Genomic DNA, 19,914 nt, shown 5'->3' on the forward strand with positions numbered 1-19,914 from the left:
AAGCATTTAAAAAATAAATCCCCCAGTAATCCATTGTCTGAAAAATGGTGGCAGTAGATGGTTACCTTGTGTAATTTCTGCATTGGGATAAATTTAACATTTTGTCAGTAGGTACACCATAGCTCCTTCACCAAGGTTTTCCTAGTGGTAATACTAATATCCATTGTGCATTTAAGCTTAGGCAGGCATGGTGGAGAGCTCATGAAAACATATTCAAGGTTAAGAAAAATAGTTAATAAGTTATTTTCTCCAAGCCGTGATTTTACTCTTGAACTATTTTCCTATTGTGCAAGAAAACTGTTCTAAATAAAATCTCTAGTAATATTATAGAGGAACTAACTCTTTACCTAGTATATGTCATGTGCAAATATCTTCCCTGAGATTTTATCCTATTTATATAACCCAAATTGATGCATTTACGAGGTCTTTTCACTAAAGGTGGACTTGAGTAGTTGGTACATACATTTTTCTATTTTCTAATGGGGAGAAAGCCCTGCCCCCAAAATTATATGATACAAATATTGATTAAATATGACCATTAACCTTAGGATTTTCTCCCTAAAGTGCCCCTCCACTCTGATATATGCAATATCAGGGTTTTTCCTAAGACACTTCCAGAGTTAGACCCATTTTGGGGGAGGCATTTTAACCTCAATTTTATTTTTTTTGCAGTGGGAATAAGAGAATTGAGACTTCCCTTGTTGAGATAGGAGTCAGCAATAGGACAAAAACAATGTTTTAGGAATGATGCAAAAAGCATGCCATTAAACTTGTCAAGGCTAGACCTTCTAAAGCTTCTTGTTCAGAAGATAACCAATACTATTCATAATGATTACTCTATTATTATCTGTTATTTATTGATAATTCATTATATGTTGGGTATGGTGCTAATGGCTTTGCCTGCATTTTTCTAAGGTAGTCCTCTTAAAACTCTATAAAATAGCAACTATTCAGAGAAGTCAGGTACTTTATCCAAAATCATACTGTTGATAGGTGGATGAACTATTCTTTTTCTCCAAAATACATACTTCTAAACATTCTATAATATTCTTCTCCATGAAAATTACTTACATTACTTCAGGATTTGTGTAAATTTAGAAGGCCATAAACATTGCCTTATGAATCCACATCTTTCTGATAATATTATGATGGATGTCTTTAGCTAAGGAAAATCTATAAGAGTTAAGATAAGTTATCTCTATTTATTTCACTGGGGATCTCAGAATTTTTTTCATCATGGAGCCCCATTGCCAACTCATTTACAGTGGGTAGCTGGACCAGTTGATCTTGTAAGTTTCTTTTCACCTTAAGATTTTACTGTTTCTCGGTGCTGTGGGAATTTTTCCATGTCTCATATAAAGCACTCAGTTCTAGATTCTGCTCACAATGTCTACTGTTGCTACTATTTTTATATTTCTATAATGAGAATAGCATAGCTTTCCTTTCTTAATGTGATTACTATAACCATCAATAACAAAAAAGCTGTATAGGTGTGTCTCAGAAATTTATGAGGAATACCAGATACAAAAATACAAGTTATCATTGTCATCTAAAAGATTTACATTGAAGTACAAAAATGGAAACTCTAAAGAAGTTTGTGGCACACTTAGCTTTATTGAAATTGAACAAATGCTTTTTTAAATAACTGCTTTTACAGCACATGTAAAATTTGATTTTTTTCTTATATTTTTACAGATTGTATTTTATCTTAGTAAGCAAAAATACGTCTTTTATTTTCCTACTTAAAACGTGTAGCCAGAATTTAAACCACGTAGCTCTGGTACCAAACGGGTTATGAAAGTCACAGTACAATTTTAAAATTCCTTAAGTTAATCAAGGATATTTAAAATGATATTCACTTAGATTGACAGTAGAAATCATGAGTCAGTCAACATTAGGACTAGAAGTTACGTCTACAATTAGAGCAGAAATGGGAAATTCAAGCTAATCTGAACCACACCATTCAGGACACACCATCTCCATAAATACGATTGCTGAGTGGCTGCAATGGCTAAGTCACACTTGGGCACTTCAAGTCACACATAAACATAGCAAAAAAAAATTATCTATATATATGCATATATATAGTGCACTGACTTGGATCTAAAATAAAATGATCATTTATTTTACGAGGGTATATTATTTGATAGTATCAAATAATTACACAATACACAATTTAAACCCCAAAATTACACCTAGGAAAGAAAAATAATATCAAAGTGCACACCTACATAGACAGTAAAGTAGAAATCTGTTCTTTGTCATTGGTGTTTTTTGTTGTTTTCTGGATACTTAGAAATACTTTACTACTCACAAAAGGATTCCTTGGATGAAACACTAATTACAGACTTTGTAAGGAACATAGCTTAGGAGGCTTGTTTTAAAAACGAGGCAGCATTTTCCTGTGAAAGATTAGTCCTCAACTCACTACAGACTAGTCACTATGTCAGATGGCAAGCGTTTCAGGGTGTGTGTGCGTGTATGTTTTAAGCTTACTTTTCAGTACCAGAATTAGTCAAAACCAAACCAAACCAAAAGATAATCAGCCCTTGAGAACTTGACCCTGCATATCATGTCTGATTGATGTGCCATCTTAAAGAACAGTGCTACAGACTATAGATGGGAATTATGCTCATGTGATTCTGCAACATCTTACTTTTGTGCAAACAGTTTTCTTCATTGCCCACACAACTTTTTTCATGTAGGTGCCAGGAAGCCCACCCTCATGGTCCTCCCTCCCCCCTCCCTCAGTCTTTTCCTCTGTCAAAATGATATAAAGACAATTTCACTGTGTATTTACAAGCACAACACTTGGGCAAGAAGGTCCCAGCATCCGTAGGGCACATCTATTTCTTGTGGACATCTTCATGCCGAATGATCTTGTATGTGATCCAGTAAAAGATGTTGAATATGAGGAAGGCCAATGGGAAGGCAGCGCGAGATATTGTGTCAATCCTTTTTGCCCGGTCCACAAACTTCTTCTTGATGACATCTGCATCTTTTGGGGGTTGTGGAGGTGGGTTGGCAGGTGTGGCCTTGACAGCTGTTCCCTCTTTCACTTGGACGCAGTGACCCATCCCATAACCACTAAAATTAAAACGACTTTCACGAGTCACATCTTCTTCCTGGGAAAACAGACATAGGAAGCACAAATTACTTGTCAATCAAGTTCAATAGAAGATGTTTAAAATTCTTCAGAAGTAAAAGGATAAATCACAGTTAACTATTAATGTGGGAGACTTTTGGACTGGGGAGTTCCTTTTCCAGTTCAACTCAGTTTCTCATGGAACAGATATAGTTCATTAACATCTCAGCCTGATAAGTTAGCGGTAAGAATAATGACTTTGTGGTCATTTTAATTAATTACCAAATATAAACACTATGCCATATTTTAGTATTGACTTCCCCAAAATCTAGTTTATTAATCCATAAATTTGAACAGACTGTTTTGCAGCTAGTTGTCCAAATTCCAATATTACACTACAAATCAATGAGGATTATTCATTTATTTGTTCATTCTTTCATTCATTAAAAAAAATTACTGAGCCTCTCCTATGAACCTGGCTCTGAGTTAGGAACTTTTAGTATGATGGCCCATCTACAGCCAACTTTCTCCATTAACTTTGGCTTTAATAATGTTAGATCTAAGATGAGAACCTCACATATACACCCCTTCCCCCCTCCAGCACTCTGGTTCATTTCAGTTATATAGCAGAGATTAAATATTCATTATTTGGCATTAATATTTCTACCATGGCCACTTTTTCCAGTGTTGATTTTTAATGTTGATTCTTTGGCCAGTGAATCATCTCTATCATATTTAAACATATATCACTTCAGCTGATGTCAGCAATGTTTTGTTTTGATTATTTCTTCATTAATTAGATAAAAGACTCAAAATTGTATTTATTTCTTGGTGTAAAGAGCAAATAGCCTTAGAGACAAATATATGGGACTTGGGTGTATGATTGCGTTAAAAGGGGGAATCAAATAGGGGGTTGAAAAGCTGGGATTGCAATGCCCTGCTTAATACTAACTTAGCCCTAGATAGCTATTGATTGGATCAGTTGTAACTAGATTACTGCCTTTGACAGTAGTATGCAAGCCCTGCAGTACTCTTTTATCTTGTGAGATAATAATAATTGTTAAGAGATAGTTAGAGATCTTCAGGGACAAAGGGCAGGTGCACTGCTGAGCCCCAACTCAGGACCTGTTTACCCACTGAAAGTATGGTATGTACTCTTCCCTACCCCATCACTCTTTCAGACAATCCTATTGACCCCAATAACCAACCAGGATGCCTTTGCCATAGTATCTCCAAGAATAAACTTGATGAGAAAGTAAAACTACTGGGGATCATTGCAGAGAGACAGAGGAGAAACAGGCTCATGGGCCCTTAATCTGTTACTCATTAAAAGCATGATTTGTTTTCCCTCTGAGGCAGAGACTTAAAGCTGCTTTTGCTAAACAAAACAAACAAACAAATAACTCCACTTCGATCTACAGATGCACGGTAAGTAAAAACTGAATAAAACTTGACATCTCTGTCTTTATTTTGTATCTATCTCTCTTATTACCTTAAAACTTTGGGTCAGACCCTTGCTCAGCTCTGCATATAGGCTTGTTAATCACTAAAGGAGTGTCTGTTTAAAAATTGTTACAAGGTTTATTAGTCCTAAATTTATCTAACCTGTCTCACTTCCTATGAGACTAAGGACATCAAGATAAGAGATTTTCAAGGATATTCAGCTACCAGAGTTTATGAAATTTTGCTCCAGACCCCCTGGAATAGGTACCTAAAAGTCTCCAGTCATTGCATTAAACCTATGGTCACTTTGGATTCTAGTAATGCCTCCACAAGACTGAGACTAACCTCCTTCCCCTAAATAGGAATGATCATTTCTGGGTACTGAATCGCCCCTCAAGCCCTAAGAATTTATCCAGAGCTGTAAAACCAGAACTGAGATAATGATGAACTAGACCCTAGCCCAACACAGCATCCTATAAAACTGATCCCCTTTCTTTTGTTAACGGGCCAGTTTGGTTTTCTTTGTCAGGACCATGCCCTCTTCAGCTCCTCAAGCCAGTCTTTTAGCATTTTTATCTTACTTTCCAATTAAAGCTTTTGTCTATAAATCCATGCTGTTGCCTTGGCTTTAATTTCCATTATCATTGACGCAAGAACTTGGGCTACATGGTGACAGTTATGTTTCCCAAAATACAAGAAACTTTATATGAATTGTATTTCCTCAATGTTAAGTGCATGTTGGTAGTGCCTTCAGCCATATACAAAAGCCATACCAAATGGAGAACTTTTATCATAATATGAATCAGAGTTTAGCTGTAACCCAAAAGGTGTGGAAAGGACGAACTGTACCTTATGTATTGAAATGAGTTTTGTAAGCTCAACAGAATATCCTAGGATAGGTAAGGAAGGTGAGAAGAGACCAGTTGATTAAACTTCATTGGGTATAAACTTGGGAGTGAGAGAGCATATGGCTTAAAGAGAAGTGCAAGGATTTCAGAATGGTTTGATTATAGTATATGTGCTCAGATGGGTGACTGCATAACCCAAGAGGAGAACAGATTGGCTTCCTTGTGATTCATTTAGCTAGATTAGTACCCAGGTGCCACTTCCTTCTGTGCGAAGTACATGAAGCCTGAAAGTGATGAAGAAAGTTCAACAGGGTCCTTGGGGCCCTTGGTTAATCAACACTGTCACTGTGGTACAGTATTTCTGGTGAGGCCAGCCCTAAACGTGGCTGAATGTTGAATTGCAACTTGGCAGTGACTTGGAATTTGAGCTGGTGGGATAACAGCTGTGAATAATTGCTAAACACTCTGTGTCAGTCTTTGCCATGTAGATCTGGTCTCTAGGAAAATCAGGCTAAAAAACAGAAGGCTCATTTACTTGATATATTAGTAATTCTTATTAATGAGTGCATCTAGTGTAACCAATAAAAGACATTAATTATAACCTTTAATCAACTCATTTATAATCACAAAATTCAGGCCAAAGCTCTTGTAAAAAATAACTGTGAAACTACTACCCTATAAAGCTACGTCTGCAGTACTTTCATTTATGTGGCATTGTCCTACACAAGTTGGTTCAAGGCACGTTCTCATTTCTTAATTAAATGTAATAAAGGATTTTTCCTTCAGCATTTCATTGTTGAGTGTTGACTCTAGGACAAACATTGTGCCAGATTCTAGGAGATAGTTGATGAAGTTGAACCAGCTCTCTACCTGCATGGAATTATCAGAATTCAGTAGAAGAAGCTAATAAAGGCTAAAATTATATCAAGAAGCTGACAAAGAGTATTCAGTCTGGCATTTGGGTATTTCCATCCATGCAGCTATGTAAACTCAATTATGAAGGCTTAAATTGGACTCAGATTCAAATATTAAATCTCTTTTCTTTTCCTTAAAATGTAAATGATGTATTTTATGGACACAAAAGTTTCAAATAAGGGAAGTTTTTAAAACTCTGCAATTAATGGGTATATTAATCATTACAGTATTATCATAACCATTTAAATACCTATTTAGTAATTAGCAAGAAAGGAAGCACACTGGTTTTAAGGAGAAAGGCACTTGCTTTCACTTGGGTTATAGACAGCCTTGAACTTTCTAACTACTATAAATTGGTAATTAGGTCCCAACCAGTGTGTAAGTGAAGTAGAAATGGTGTCAGTTTGTTTAGTAAAGACAGATCTAGACTGGCTGATAAGCTCTATTGACCTTAGGGAAACTACTTTCAGGGACTTCATACCAAAAATGTCAAGGGTGTCCTAGAGCTGTGGATTTCAGCTTTGGTTGCTGGAGACATTTAAAAAAATATATGTATGTTGATCCTTTCTCCCAGCCCCTTTCAGATCAACTGAATCAGAATCAGAGATGAGAATTTAAGATCTGTATTTTTAAAAATCTAGTGCCTCTGATGTAAAAAGTTGGAAACTAGTGGCCTTGATGAGTTCTAATGTCCACCTCTAAAATGAAAACCTATTCTATATTATTAAGTTTAAAATTACTTTTTAAATGGAAACAGCCCCTCAAAGTATGTTGCCCTTACTGTCTAAATTTATTGTGTATTTTTCTTTCCTTGTTGTAGAATCTTGCAAATTGCTGTTCACTTCTAAAAACATTTAGAAACTCATGACTAAGTATATAGTTCATTGCTTCAATGAGATAATTTTTTAAACTGAGCATCTAAGGGAATAAAAAAGGTAGTTAGCTAGTAACCTGTTTTTAGCACATGAAACAAAAGAAAACATAAGTATACACATTCACGTTTCTTTCTAGACTGACTCGTTCATTTAATTTCTATAGCCTTTTCCTATGTACTGTGATTGGACAGCTGAAGAGATTAACTCATTCAGTTAAACTACCAGAGCTAAGTAGAAGGATGCTATATGTACACTGTCATGTAAACTGTGTATATTTAATAAATATTTGCTTAATAATGAATAATATAATTTTAAGAGGGCTTCCTCAATACTGGAATATACTTATTCATTCAACAGTATTTCAAATTATGCTTCTAAGCATAGTTACAGTTAATTAAATCAATTATTTAAAATTCTCCACTACAAAAGTAAATCTGTTGTAGGTAGGAATTATCCATTTAATTTTTTAATATGTAGGATATAAGAATGCTCGTTTAAGGGTCTTATTATTTACCATCATGACTCAGTCAATGCCTTTTAAATATAGAAGTTTAAATTATTCACATTAACAGGTGTAGTTTTGATTCAAAAAACATAACTGCAACAAATATGAAAACGTTATGTTATATTGAATGGCTAGTTGCCTTTCTAGCAGGTTAAGAATAAAATGTTATATTAGTATGGTAAGATTCCCATATGAGGGCAAAATGGAGATGAGCTTGAGTCATGGGAAAACTGAAGCTAAAATAAAAGAGCAATCTGAAGGCACAACTTAGTTGAGCATATTCACAGGAAAAGTCAGACTCTGCCAGTAAGGAAAGAATTTTAGGCATATATTCTCCATTTTTCTAATTAGATAGGAATCCAATTAGTTTATTATTGCTGCTGATTCACCAAACTCATAACTGAGCAGTATACACTTCTAACTGACCCTATTTCATTATTCAATGATTGAATTCAGTAGAAAATGAATCATCTCACTAGTTTCAGCAATGCCAATTTCTGTATTCTGTGGCACTTTGCAATTCATTTGAGATTTATTATCTATTTTAAATTTTTTGCATCAGTTTTACGTATAAAATGTAGCCACTCTTGTGTTAGGAATAACTTTTGTCTAGCTGTGAAATTGGACTTAAAATCACTAAAATTGCATTTTAGTGAATTGTTTGTTATAAGAAAATGATTTCAATATAATGAGAGAACATGGTACTTATAAAATGCAATATTTTAGTGGAACTCATATCCCTGATTTTTCTTTTATGCCCTAGAGAGGAGGAAATAAAAGATTCCTAAAAACTGGGGTAGAAGGATTTCTTTTGATTGTATCTGTCACCCAGATTCTTTGATTGGACTTAATCTCCCTTTTATTGGAAGGAAATTGCTGAATTGAAACTGAAATTCACAGTGAGCTTCAATCAATGCCGGAACATAATGGAGTCTCCAGCCTTCCTTAGGAAACAGTGTTTGTCCAACCACAGTGAAATTTCAATGAAAACCTCCCCCAGGTGAGTGATGGCTGAATGATGCTTAATTGTAAACCTGGCTGCTTTTATGACCTGCATGTGGGGAACAGGGTTGGTCTTGGGAAAGACTCCTCAGTTCTTGGGGTCTTAAATTTTTCCTCCTTATCATAGGGCCTTGTGAGAAGATATGAATAATAAATTGCTATCATTTATTGATTATGACTATGTGCCATGCACTTAAAACCACACTCAACTCTATTACCAAACCAACTTGGCAAGTCAAGTTTCCTAGGGAAACAGACCGCGAGATGTTACATGATTTTGCAAAGTTATATTGCTAATACAGTAAATGTTGAATCTGAGATTCAAATCCAGGTCTATCTGATTCTCAAATTGTCTGATTCCAAAAACACTAGAAGTCTTTGATCCATGTGTAATTTTACCCCTATCAAGTCCTTAATGACTTCCTCTCAAGATTATTTATGAGGAGATTTAATGAGCTTTGCAGAACAAAGTTGTAATAAAGAAGAGCAAATATATTCCATTGCTTAATAGCATGTGGTAAAATGAATTAAAATGTCAAAGTGTCATTTTGGGCAGATTATGAAAAGCAGTTTTTCCACAAGAAAATCATATCAACAGATCATCTCTTTTTCAATGGAAGACGTTGTTATCATCGATTTTTCAAGAAGAAACTTTTGGGATTCATTTCTTGAGCACCTGCCAATTTTTAACTCATATTTTAAGTAAATATTCATTGAGCACCTCTCAGTATTATGTGGTAGGTATGTGGTAGAGATCCAGCAGTGAGCAACAAGACAAAAATCTTTACTTTTTTGATACTTATATTTTAGTGAGGAAAATGGTAATGAGCAAATAAATTATATTACATATACAGCCAAACACATATACATATGTCCACATGCACATTTTAAAACTGGGTTCCAATTTGTCAAAGTTATCTCCAGTTTAAACCACTAGCTGGATGATGACGCCATTCAAAAAGAAAAAAGAGACTAAAAGAAGATCATATTAGATTGTGGAAAGATAATGTGTATGAGGTGCCCCTTTGAGACATTCAAATGGAAACTTGGGGTATGTAACTGTGTATGTAGTCTGAAACTCAGATGAAAAATCTCACCTGGAGGCATAGACTTGGATATACATTAACCCATTATTGGCCATCTTTTCCACCCAAAACTGTTTACAAGATACACACAAAAAACACAGAAGGTAACTTATGCAAAAATCAACTATTAACCAAGTCATCTAAAATTGTAATTTTGAGTGCTCCTTGAGTTCTTCTCAGATATGGAAATATTTGCAAACAATTGTGAATTCCTTTGTTCTGATGTTGATGATCGGCTGATATTCAACTCAGTAATCTAAAGCAAGTTTTATAGAATAGCTGTGGTTTGGGTCTTCAGGTGGGACCCCATACACTTATCCCAGAGGGCCTTCTCAGAAGGGTCATGTGGATGGCAAGTGGTGTATCATTGTTGTGGCTTGTATGTAGATGTTCTACCAAAGCCTCATGTGGTCATAGGTGGGGAGTTTCCTGCCAGATTAGGGTGTGTGAATATGGATGAGGGTGTGATGCTGGGATTAAAGGTGCCCAACCCTAAGTATAGGTGGCATCAATCCAATAATCTTACAGCCTGGATGGAATATAAAAGGACAGAAAAGAAGGTGGCTATTTCTGCCTGCTGTTGCTGTTACTTCTGCTTGCCACTTTACTGTCTCCTGCCAGCTGGCCATGGACTATTTCTCCTCTGTGGTGCCCCTCTGCCATGCCACCTTGCCTTGGAGCCAGCTGACTATGGACTGAAACCTCTACCAGTTGTGAGTTGAAATAAAACTTTCCTCCTTTAACTTTGAGTGTTCAATATTTTGTCTCAGCAAGGAGAAAAGTTAGTAAGAGCATTGTCAAAAAAAAAGAGAAGAGAAGCAATCCACACTTTTTTCTCTTCCGTATGCTCATGTGGAAGTCACATTGTGTTTGCCAAAAATGACTACAACAGTCTTCCATCCCATGTGTTTTTCTACAATATATGATTGACACTGTTACTGCTGAGACATAGGGTCTCTCTCCACTCCTCTTGAGTCTGAGTGGGCTTGTGTCCAGCAGTTTTTAAGGGAATTGTATCTGCTTGGATTCAAAGTGTCAAAGACAATATAAAATGAAAAGAAGTCTTCAGAACCCCCTGATCTCTTATGATCAGGAAATAGACTAAAAAGTTTACTTAATTGCAAAGAAAGGCCACTTCTTGTGGAGAAAGGAAGATGACTCAAATGGCAGAATAAAAGCCAAGAAACCAGAGCCAAAACTCAGAGAAGACAATTCCAAAATATGTATCCCCAATCAGGGACCTGTCAACATGACCTTTCCAGATTTTAGAATTTCTGTTAACCAGTAATTGCTATGGGTCTCTTGTTTCTCCTATCTTTGAATGGGAGATTCTATAGCAGTTATCCTATCTATGTACATCTCCATATATTATGTTGGATAAGTGGGGAAGATACCTTGTCTCTTTAGTTCCCAGGGTTTTATATTGAACTGTATCCAAAGTACTTAACTTAAGGCAATGCATTTGACCTTAGATGATGAGATCCTGGATTTTGAGCTACATTTTAGTTCAATGCCTGTAATCAGTCTCACCCATGGAAGCCTTTTAAAGATCATTAATTATGTCTTCGTAACCAGAAAAGAATATGACAAGAATAGCAAAAAGCCTATATTTCTAGTTTACTATTCTTATAGGTGTGCATTTAACATTAGAGGTCTTGAAAATGAAAGTGAGTATGTTTTGCATGCAGGAGGCAAATGTATTGTGAAAAGTGGGTGGACTGTGGTAAGATGTATTTGTCAAGGATGGCTTCTACCATATGTTCCATCTATGTTTTTTTTTTCACTGTGACTTTGAAGCTCCTCCTACTGAGAGTGGAGGGGCCTATGTTTCTTCACTTTGAATCTAGGCAGAATTGTGAATGCTGTGGAATGAAACTATATCGCTTCTAATGCTAACTCATAAAAAATGATGCATAGGGCCAGGGATTTAGCTCAGTGGTTCTGCTGCTTGCCTTGCAAGCACAAGAACCCGAGTTCGATCCCTGGTACCAAAAAAAAAAAAAAAAAAGAAGTGATGCACTTCCAGTCCTCTTCACTGGTGCACTTGTGCACTTGTACTTGGAGTCCTGAACTACCATATAAAAGATCCCACCACCATGAGGCTGTCAAGCAGGAAGAAGCCAAGCCACGTGGAAAGATCACATGTATACACTCTAATTAACAGTCCTGGTCTTAGAGTTCTCCCAATCCATGCGCCAGACATGTGTGTGAACAAGTTTACGGATGACTAACTCTCAACTGTCAAGTAACCATCAACCTGTGTGTCTTCCTAGCTGAGATCTCAAGCATCATATAGCAGAAACTAGTCATTCACATTTTGCTCTTTCCAAATTCCTGAGCATAATAAAATGTTGGTTCTTTTGTTCCATTAAGGTAGAAATAATTTATTATACAAAAGTGCAACAGCCTGTTTAAACTATCACTGTGCCAAATTTTACACTTTCAATGGTTTGATATCCAAACCTAGAATTCCTGGCAGAAAGCAAGGTAAGAAACACTACAAATATATAGGATTGAGCATATTCTTGATTGAAAGCTGGCTTTTCAGATTTAAAAGTAGAAGTAAAAATGCCAGTCTAAATATACTGTTGATGAAAACTTCTCTGTAGGCTATGCAAAGTAATCTGGCCAGTGGTCCTTTCTGAAATAAGCTGCTTGTATCTTCTCTTAACCATCTGCAGTACAGCATCACTGCATAAGGCTCCAATATCTACTGTCCTGTAAGAATCATATCACCAAAGAATTAGCAGCACTGTAATGCGATGCTGACAGGAGATGTAACGCCTGTTTGAAAAACAAATATCTTGACTTCACCTCAGTAATGATTCAGCAGCAGGAGACTAATGTCAGCATACCTGATGACATTCTCAGAGAATCATTTATTCATCAGCTACTCTCTTCTCTGTCATAAAACCAATCACAATTATGCTTTCTTTCAAGATAAATATCTGAGTGATACAAAAGATAAATTAGTGGGTGATCGGTTTGATATTGGATTAAAAACTGAGTATCTAATACATGCTCAACAAACTTTTGATAAATCCATATTGATTGCATGATGGATTATTCTCTTTTTTTTTGTACTGGGGATTGAACTTGGGACCTTGCACTTGTGAAGCAGGCGGCGAGATATTCCAATATTTCATCTTATGGAAGGATCTTCCAGTAGTTAGTAAATCCAAATTCAATTAATTTCTGATTTGGTCCATCTAAAGTGATTTATATTCAACCTCTTCTATGACATCAGTATCCCATAAAGTCAAATATGCTTATAACTATACAACTCCAGTACAAAATAATCATGTGTGTGTGTGTGTGTGTGTGTGTGTGTGTGTGTAACTATTACAGCAGGCTGATAGGTAAAGATTGTGAAAGAATATGAACAAGAAGTGAGACTCTGTGCCTTATTAGATAGTTTAGTTATTTCAATGTGAAATTATCAGTGATGAGTAAAACTTTGTGTGAAAACACCTCTTTGAGATAATAATGTTAAATGAAATAAGTCAGGCAAACAAACTTAAACAGCGTGTTTTCTCTTATATGAGAAACCCAAATTATAAATAAAGAGGAAAATAAAAGTTAGATGGTAGGACGTAAGGAGATAGATCTTTCTCAAAAGGAAAGGGGGTCAAGGGAGGGAGGGAGAGGGAGGGGTCAGAAAAGGGATGAAAAAAGGAATCAAGATGTGTTATGTACACGTATCAACTCCACACAAGGGGTGTGAACGTTATGTACTGCACACATGGACTAATAAAAAATTTGAGGGCCGGGGATTTAGCTCAGTGGTTTCGCTGCCTGCCCCGCAGGCACAAGTACCTGAGTTCGATCCTCAGTACCAAAAAAAAAAATTAATTAAAAATGAATTAATTGCAGGTAGAAAACTTGATATCTGCCATTTGCTTACTTCATTCAGTGAAGAAATTGCCAGAAGGACAAAAGGAGAATGAAATGGGGAAATAATATCTCTTGTATGTGACTGACCTGCCTTCTCCTTGATCCACTGAATGTTTCTCGGCACCCAGGTCCTCAACTTGAACTGCGGAGGACTGGTGCTCCCCAGTCACACCAAATCCTTTTGCTAACCTACTGCACTTATCTATCCTCATAAGTAATACTGAAGAAACTCCTATTATAAGGCAGGCATTAGACATGGCTGTAAGTACAATGATGAATAAGATCCATTCTTAAATGTTTGTCATCTTACTGTTTTAAAGGGGCATAGAGAACTAAGTAGTCGTATGATATTCTTGATATATGTACAAAATTTTATTGAGGTTTAGATGACCTTGAGGTCTCCATAGTTGGTGAGGGCGCCAATGGTAATACTGATGAGATATACAAGGCAATGTACAAATCATCCATCATACCCCTAATCTGCAAAAAGACTGTAGGTACGTATTGGGTTTACTATTTGTTTATAATTTTTCATTTATTATTGTTATTTTAAAAGTTTGCTTCTCATCCACATTACAGACAAAGTGATCCAGAACTCTGGATTTTGATAGCTGATTTCCACTATTGTCTTCATTACACAAAGGGTGAGCTCCTGGGATGCACTGAAGTCCTAGTCCCTAGTATATTGCCTGGACCCTAATATTATTCAATAATTGTGTGTGGGATAATCCTCCTAATTCTAAAGTGTCAGCAAAGTAGTACTTCCTGGGGGAAGGGAAGGTCTCCCTGCTGCTAACTTTCTCTTTACCAGTTCAATCTTTTTGCATCCACTGGATCAATCTTCCCCCTAAAGAGATTCCATCCCATCCCTTTCTAGATTCAACCTTCTGGATATCACATAGGTGAAGAGGAAAACATTGGGCTAGAATCCAAGAGGTTTGGATTAAATTCATATCTCTTTTACTTCATAGATTTGTGAGTTTGGAACAGTGCCTCAACTCTTTTGCTCTTGTTTCCTCATCTTTAAATGAAGAGATTGAACATTTTTAGCCGTTTTCAGATGTTGAGACTATAATGCTGGCTAGTATATCGCCTTGAGAATAATCTACCTGGTTGATATGTTTAAGATGTTTCTTTCCGACCAGGGGATAGACAGCATGCAAAAAAGAGCTTTAATGTCCTCTTCTTCCCCTACCCTCATACTAGTTATAGGTCACATTCATGGGCTTGCATATTACATAGTTACACAGGGCCCAAGGCTGAGAAAGGTCCTCTGCTTCATTTAATGCTTTGCTATAGCCATCTTGAAATTCATAATAAGTTTTGAACAGGGCCTTACATTTTCATATTGCACTGGGCCCCACAAATTATGAAGCCATTCCTATATTCTTCTGTAGTAGAGTTGATGTCATTAGCCCCCTGCTTCCATTCCTAGGTTTAATACTTTTCAACAGTTTCCAATCTCCTTAATGACTATTCCCAGGCTCCTTTATATGATATTCAAGGACCCCATACTGTGTGTTATATCTACTTGTCTCATGGGGTTTCATGACCTTTGGCTTTGTTAAACTGCTTCCCTTTGCATAGAACAGCCCTAACTTCTTTTCCCATAGTGAGCTCCTTCATGTCTTTTGACACTGCACTCTGCCATCATCACATTTGGAATGTCTTTTCCTGCCTCTGATGATGACCCAGGATGGGCTATGTGTTTCTCCTTAGCTCCTGTAGCAACTGGTACTTGCCTCCACAATGAAATTCACTGCATCTTCTTAAAATCAGCTGTTTACACATCAGCCTCTTTCATGTAACTTTTTAGTACAAAGATCCAGTCTCATATATCTTGGTATCCTCAATACCTAGAACAACACTTGTTTAAACCTTCCTACGTTGGATATGTATAAAGTAAATGCTTCTTAAACATATGGTAGAAAAAAGTCTTTTATAATATAAGAAAACATATCCTTGCCTAGTTATCATGTGGTTATTATGATTATAACTATTGACATATTAGTGGTACACATTAATGAGATGCACTGTGATATTTCTTTGTATGTGTACATTGTGATTGATCATGTCATTTCACCCTTCTGCTATCCTTGACTATCCTTCCCCCCAGCACCTGTCCCAGTCCCTAGAACTTCCTTTAATTTCTTTCTATCCCTTCTCCCCCCTCCACCCTTCTCTGTCTCTAGTGACCACTATTCTGTTCTGTATTTCTATGAGTTGATTTATTGGTTTCTATAAATGAATGGGAACATGTAGTATTTGTCTTTCTATATCTGGCCTGTTTCACTTAACATAATGATCTCCAACTCTATCTATATTGCTGCAAATGATATGATTTCATTCTTTTTATGGCTGAGTAGTGTTCCATTGTGTAACTATACCACATTTTCTTTATATATTCATTATTATGTGAGTTTTTGCAATTAGGTTTATATAAAATTAGGACAAACCTAAACTTAACAGTGTCACTCAGAAGCTGAGGTATTTATGATCAGCATTTGAAACAGTATTCATTTGGTGCAGTGTTAAGCTAGTAGACAGCTAGGTAGTATGAAAACTTGATCAACCCTATTAGAAGAAAGTGCATACTTTTTCACCAAGCAAAATGGAATAGACAAACACTCCAGAATGTTAAGTAAATCATTTTTTGTTTATGCATCTATTTTCAAATCAAAATAAAAAGTTAGGTAACTGAAAAGTTAATGTGTACCAGATATATGTAAGTATTTCATCACAAAGATTAGATCTTATCAGATATTATCCACAGAAAAGACTAATGAGAATTTATATACATTAGGATACTTTGATTCATATGCCATCTGTTTGGGTTTGGCAAAGAAAGTAAAATCCATGTAAATCTATTTCGCTATTACCAAACATCATTTTTATGTTTTCAAAGTCTAACTAGTAGAACATTATCTTTACAAATCTCTTAAAAATAAATCAATAGCCACATTGTGGTGCTTTGCACCATTTAGTTGTCATTACACAAACTCCCCTTCATTGCCTCAATTACGTGTTATTTTTACATGTTATTTTTAAAAATACCACCAGGGCTTCTTGTCTATGACAAACCTCCTCCCCCAATAATGAGAAAATATGGGGGCAGGGCAGGACAGACAAAACTCAGTTGTGATGTGAGCAAGAATTCTGGAGCTGATATTCTACACCCTGCAAATGTCAGAAGCATAGGCACAGAGAACTAAGTTGGACTAAGACTCCTAGTTATCTACCCAAACCCATTCATTGTTCACTTTCATTGATGGATAATCCTTTCATTCAGTGTTGCTTAACGGCAGCATTATTTACATTTCAGGCCAGATAATTACTTATTGCTTGGAAAAGGGCTTTGCATTTAAGGGTATTTAGCTGTACCCCCAGCCTCTACTCATTACATACCAGTAGCACCTCTCTTTCCCTAGTTGTGACAACCAAAAAATGTCTACATTTTCCAAATATCTCCTAAAGGAGCAAAATCATCCCTACTTGAAAACCCCTGTTTAAGTGTGTATATGGAGAGACTGAATTTTCTAGCCCCTTCTCTATTTGTGTGAGGCTATGCAACATATTAACTATCAGGAATTAAACCAGCTTAAGATTCAAGGCAGAATCCCATTACATTTGCCACCTCCAACACAACACACTAGTCGGAGGCAACTCATAGTAGCTCATCGGATCCATTCCTAGTAGAATTATTGCAATTATCTAACACAGTCCTCTGGCTTCTAGAACCTCCCTCCCAGCAATAATGACTATTCTTGACATTGCAACTAGAGGGATCCTGTTATAATGTGAGTTTAAGCAGTCTTCAGCTCAAAACTCTCCCGTGGCTCTTATTTCACAGATTATTGAAATGTCCCTTTTATATCTCAGAACTCAATTCCCACTGCTGCCCCTCCAGACCAGAGGTCAGCAAATCTATAAAAGACTAGATAATGAACCTTTTAGACTTCATGTACCATGCAATCTCTGATGTCCACATATTTTCAATGCATAGATTGCATCCAATTTTCTACAGTAAAATACATACTTCACTCTACATTGGGCCACATCTCACCTATAGCACCATATTTTAATGGACTGGAAGTAATTGTTTAATCATTTGTATTTCTGCTCAAAATCCATAAAGCAGAAATGTTTTCACTTAATGTCAGCTGTAGTCTTAGAAAGTAGCTTAGAAGTCAGTAACATATTAGTGATATTTCAATTCCTCAAGGGAGAAGCTATGGCTTACATATAGAAATTCCTTCCTAGTAGATTCTGTCAATTCTGCTCTAGAGTGTTCAAAAGCCACACTAAATTCGAAGAAGCATGAAGGTGAACAGCTTCCATCTGGAATATAAGCTGTTCGATTATTAACATAATTTGCCATCTGTTCTGGGTGCAAAGTGAAGATTAATAATAGAAGGGAGATATGATCAGGGTTGAACTCACTGCTAAACTCAAAATGGTAATAACAATAGCATTGTTGACAAATTCACACCAAGCATTTCCATGTTTCTAACCTGTATGATCCTCACTGCCAAATTCTCCAGGCCTGTTATCATATTTCAAAGTCTCTCTCAGTCTCTCTCTCTCTCTCTCTCTCTCTCTCTCTCTCTCTCTCTGTCTCTCTCTCTCTCAGAACTACATTTCCCAGGGTTCTCCACTTTATTGGTTTGGGGACAGTTTGGTAGTGAAATAAAAATTTGGGGAGATTTGTAAAGCAGAAGGTAAGCAGAGGCCATTATTATTGGGAGTCACTGGGGCTCAAATGAAGCTACTTTGTTCAAAACAGTAGTATTATGCCTTTCTGTGAACTTCTACTTTATGATCCTACTTTGGTGGATAAACGTGGTAGCTCCTCATGACTCCCCTATGCTTTGCAACTCAGAGGTTCAAGTTAAAGTTTCATCTTTAGACTACTGCCTTTTAAATCTTCTTTCCCCTGATTACTCTCACATTCATATAAACCCATTACTATCTTAATTTTGGTACAACTTTATTTTGGTACAACTTTTAGAGTCTCTGTTTTCCTGACTAATCTTAGACACATACAAGTATTCTGTACTCAAGAATTTTAGATACAAAGCACCGTTTTAATGTAAGTTGCTGTAGTTTTCTTCAATTAAGATTTTATTGCACATCATAATGTACCAAGCATTGGAAAGAAACAAGAATAAAGAAGACAGAGTCCTGGCCTTGATGTCCGAATGGGAGGAGGTCTAGAACATGTAAACTGGTGGTTTACAACTAGGGTCAATTTTGTCCATCAGGGGATACTTGGCAATGTCTGGAGACAGTTTTGTTTGTCACAATGAGGAATATGTGTTCTACTGGCACCTAGTGGGTAGAGACAAGTATACTGCTAAACATCCTGTGGTACACAGAACAATCCCTACCACAAAGCATGAATTATCTAGCCTTAAATGTCAGTGCTGAGGCTCAGAAACACTGATGTAGACAAATGGTTATCGCAATGATGCCAAACCTTTTAGAGAGAAGTGCCAAAACTGCAACCCAAAACCCACTTATTTATCACAAAGTGGCAACACTGTAATTAAACGTGAATATTGAGGGTTTAATTTCGCAGAAAAACAACTCATACATTAACATCATTTGTCTTAAAAACAAATGTCATGCATGCCATAGGTTTGCCACCACTCTCTAAAATAAGGAATGCACAGATCACTGGACACTATGCAGGAGGTAATATTTCTAATGAGTATTAAAGGAAGAAATTAAAGGAAAGTTGGATGGCATTTTTTCTGTAATAACATTATAAAATTCACTGACTCTGAAAGATATATATGGGCATTATGGATATGTTACAGAAAAGCAACCCAGGTAAAGGCAGCCTCATTTTAATTGAACCTGCTTTTTTAGTGCAACTACAGAGCAGTTCAGCGGCACTATCTGTGACGTTTGGCCAGCACTTAGGGTCTTCTACTCATCCTGTACATTAGTAAAGGAAGATTTGTTGCAAAGTACAGAAATCCACTCGTGGATTTAATTAAATGGGGAATATATGTAAGGAATTACTTTAAGAAAAATATTTTAAGATAATTTCAGGAATCTCTAAGGATAGGAAATAAATGTCCTGTAAAGCTGATAAGACTGGGTTCTAGAGACAACTCCTGGTTTCACATCTGGGCTCTGCCACTAACCAGTGTGGGGCCTGGGGTCACTCAAATCTCTATGTGCCTCAGCCTCCTCTGTAGTAAAATTGAGAGAACGGCACTATCTTTTAGGTTTTTTGATAGAATTCAGTGAGCTG

The 19,914-nt window shown here is 36.4% G+C and overlaps 1 protein-coding gene across 4 annotated transcripts in view; it reads right to left on the reverse strand.

Moving 5' to 3' along the window:
• Positions 1 to 1,591: 1,591 nt before the first annotated feature.
• Positions 1,592 to 19,914, reverse strand: part of Glra2 (glycine receptor alpha 2) — a 192,090-nt gene continuing 173,767 nt past the window's right edge. For 2 of the 4 annotated variants that reach the window (XM_004874862.3, XM_004874861.4), the window contains exon 10: positions 1,592 to 3,125. In XM_004874862.3, the coding sequence (XP_004874919.1) occupies positions 2,847 to 3,125 (279 nt within the window). In that variant the 3' untranslated portion in view covers positions 1,592 to 2,846. The remainder of the gene's footprint in view (positions 3,126 to 19,914) is intronic. The other 2 variants (XM_013069303.3, XM_021252221.2) reach the window with 1 other exon arrangement.

The sequence above is a fragment of the Heterocephalus glaber genome, unplaced genomic scaffold, assembly GCF_053883595.1.
Source record: "Heterocephalus glaber isolate CG9 unplaced genomic scaffold, H.glaber_assembly_v1.0 deba00001594, whole genome shotgun sequence".
NCBI classification, from domain to species: Eukaryota; Metazoa; Chordata; class Mammalia; order Rodentia; family Bathyergidae; genus Heterocephalus; species Heterocephalus glaber.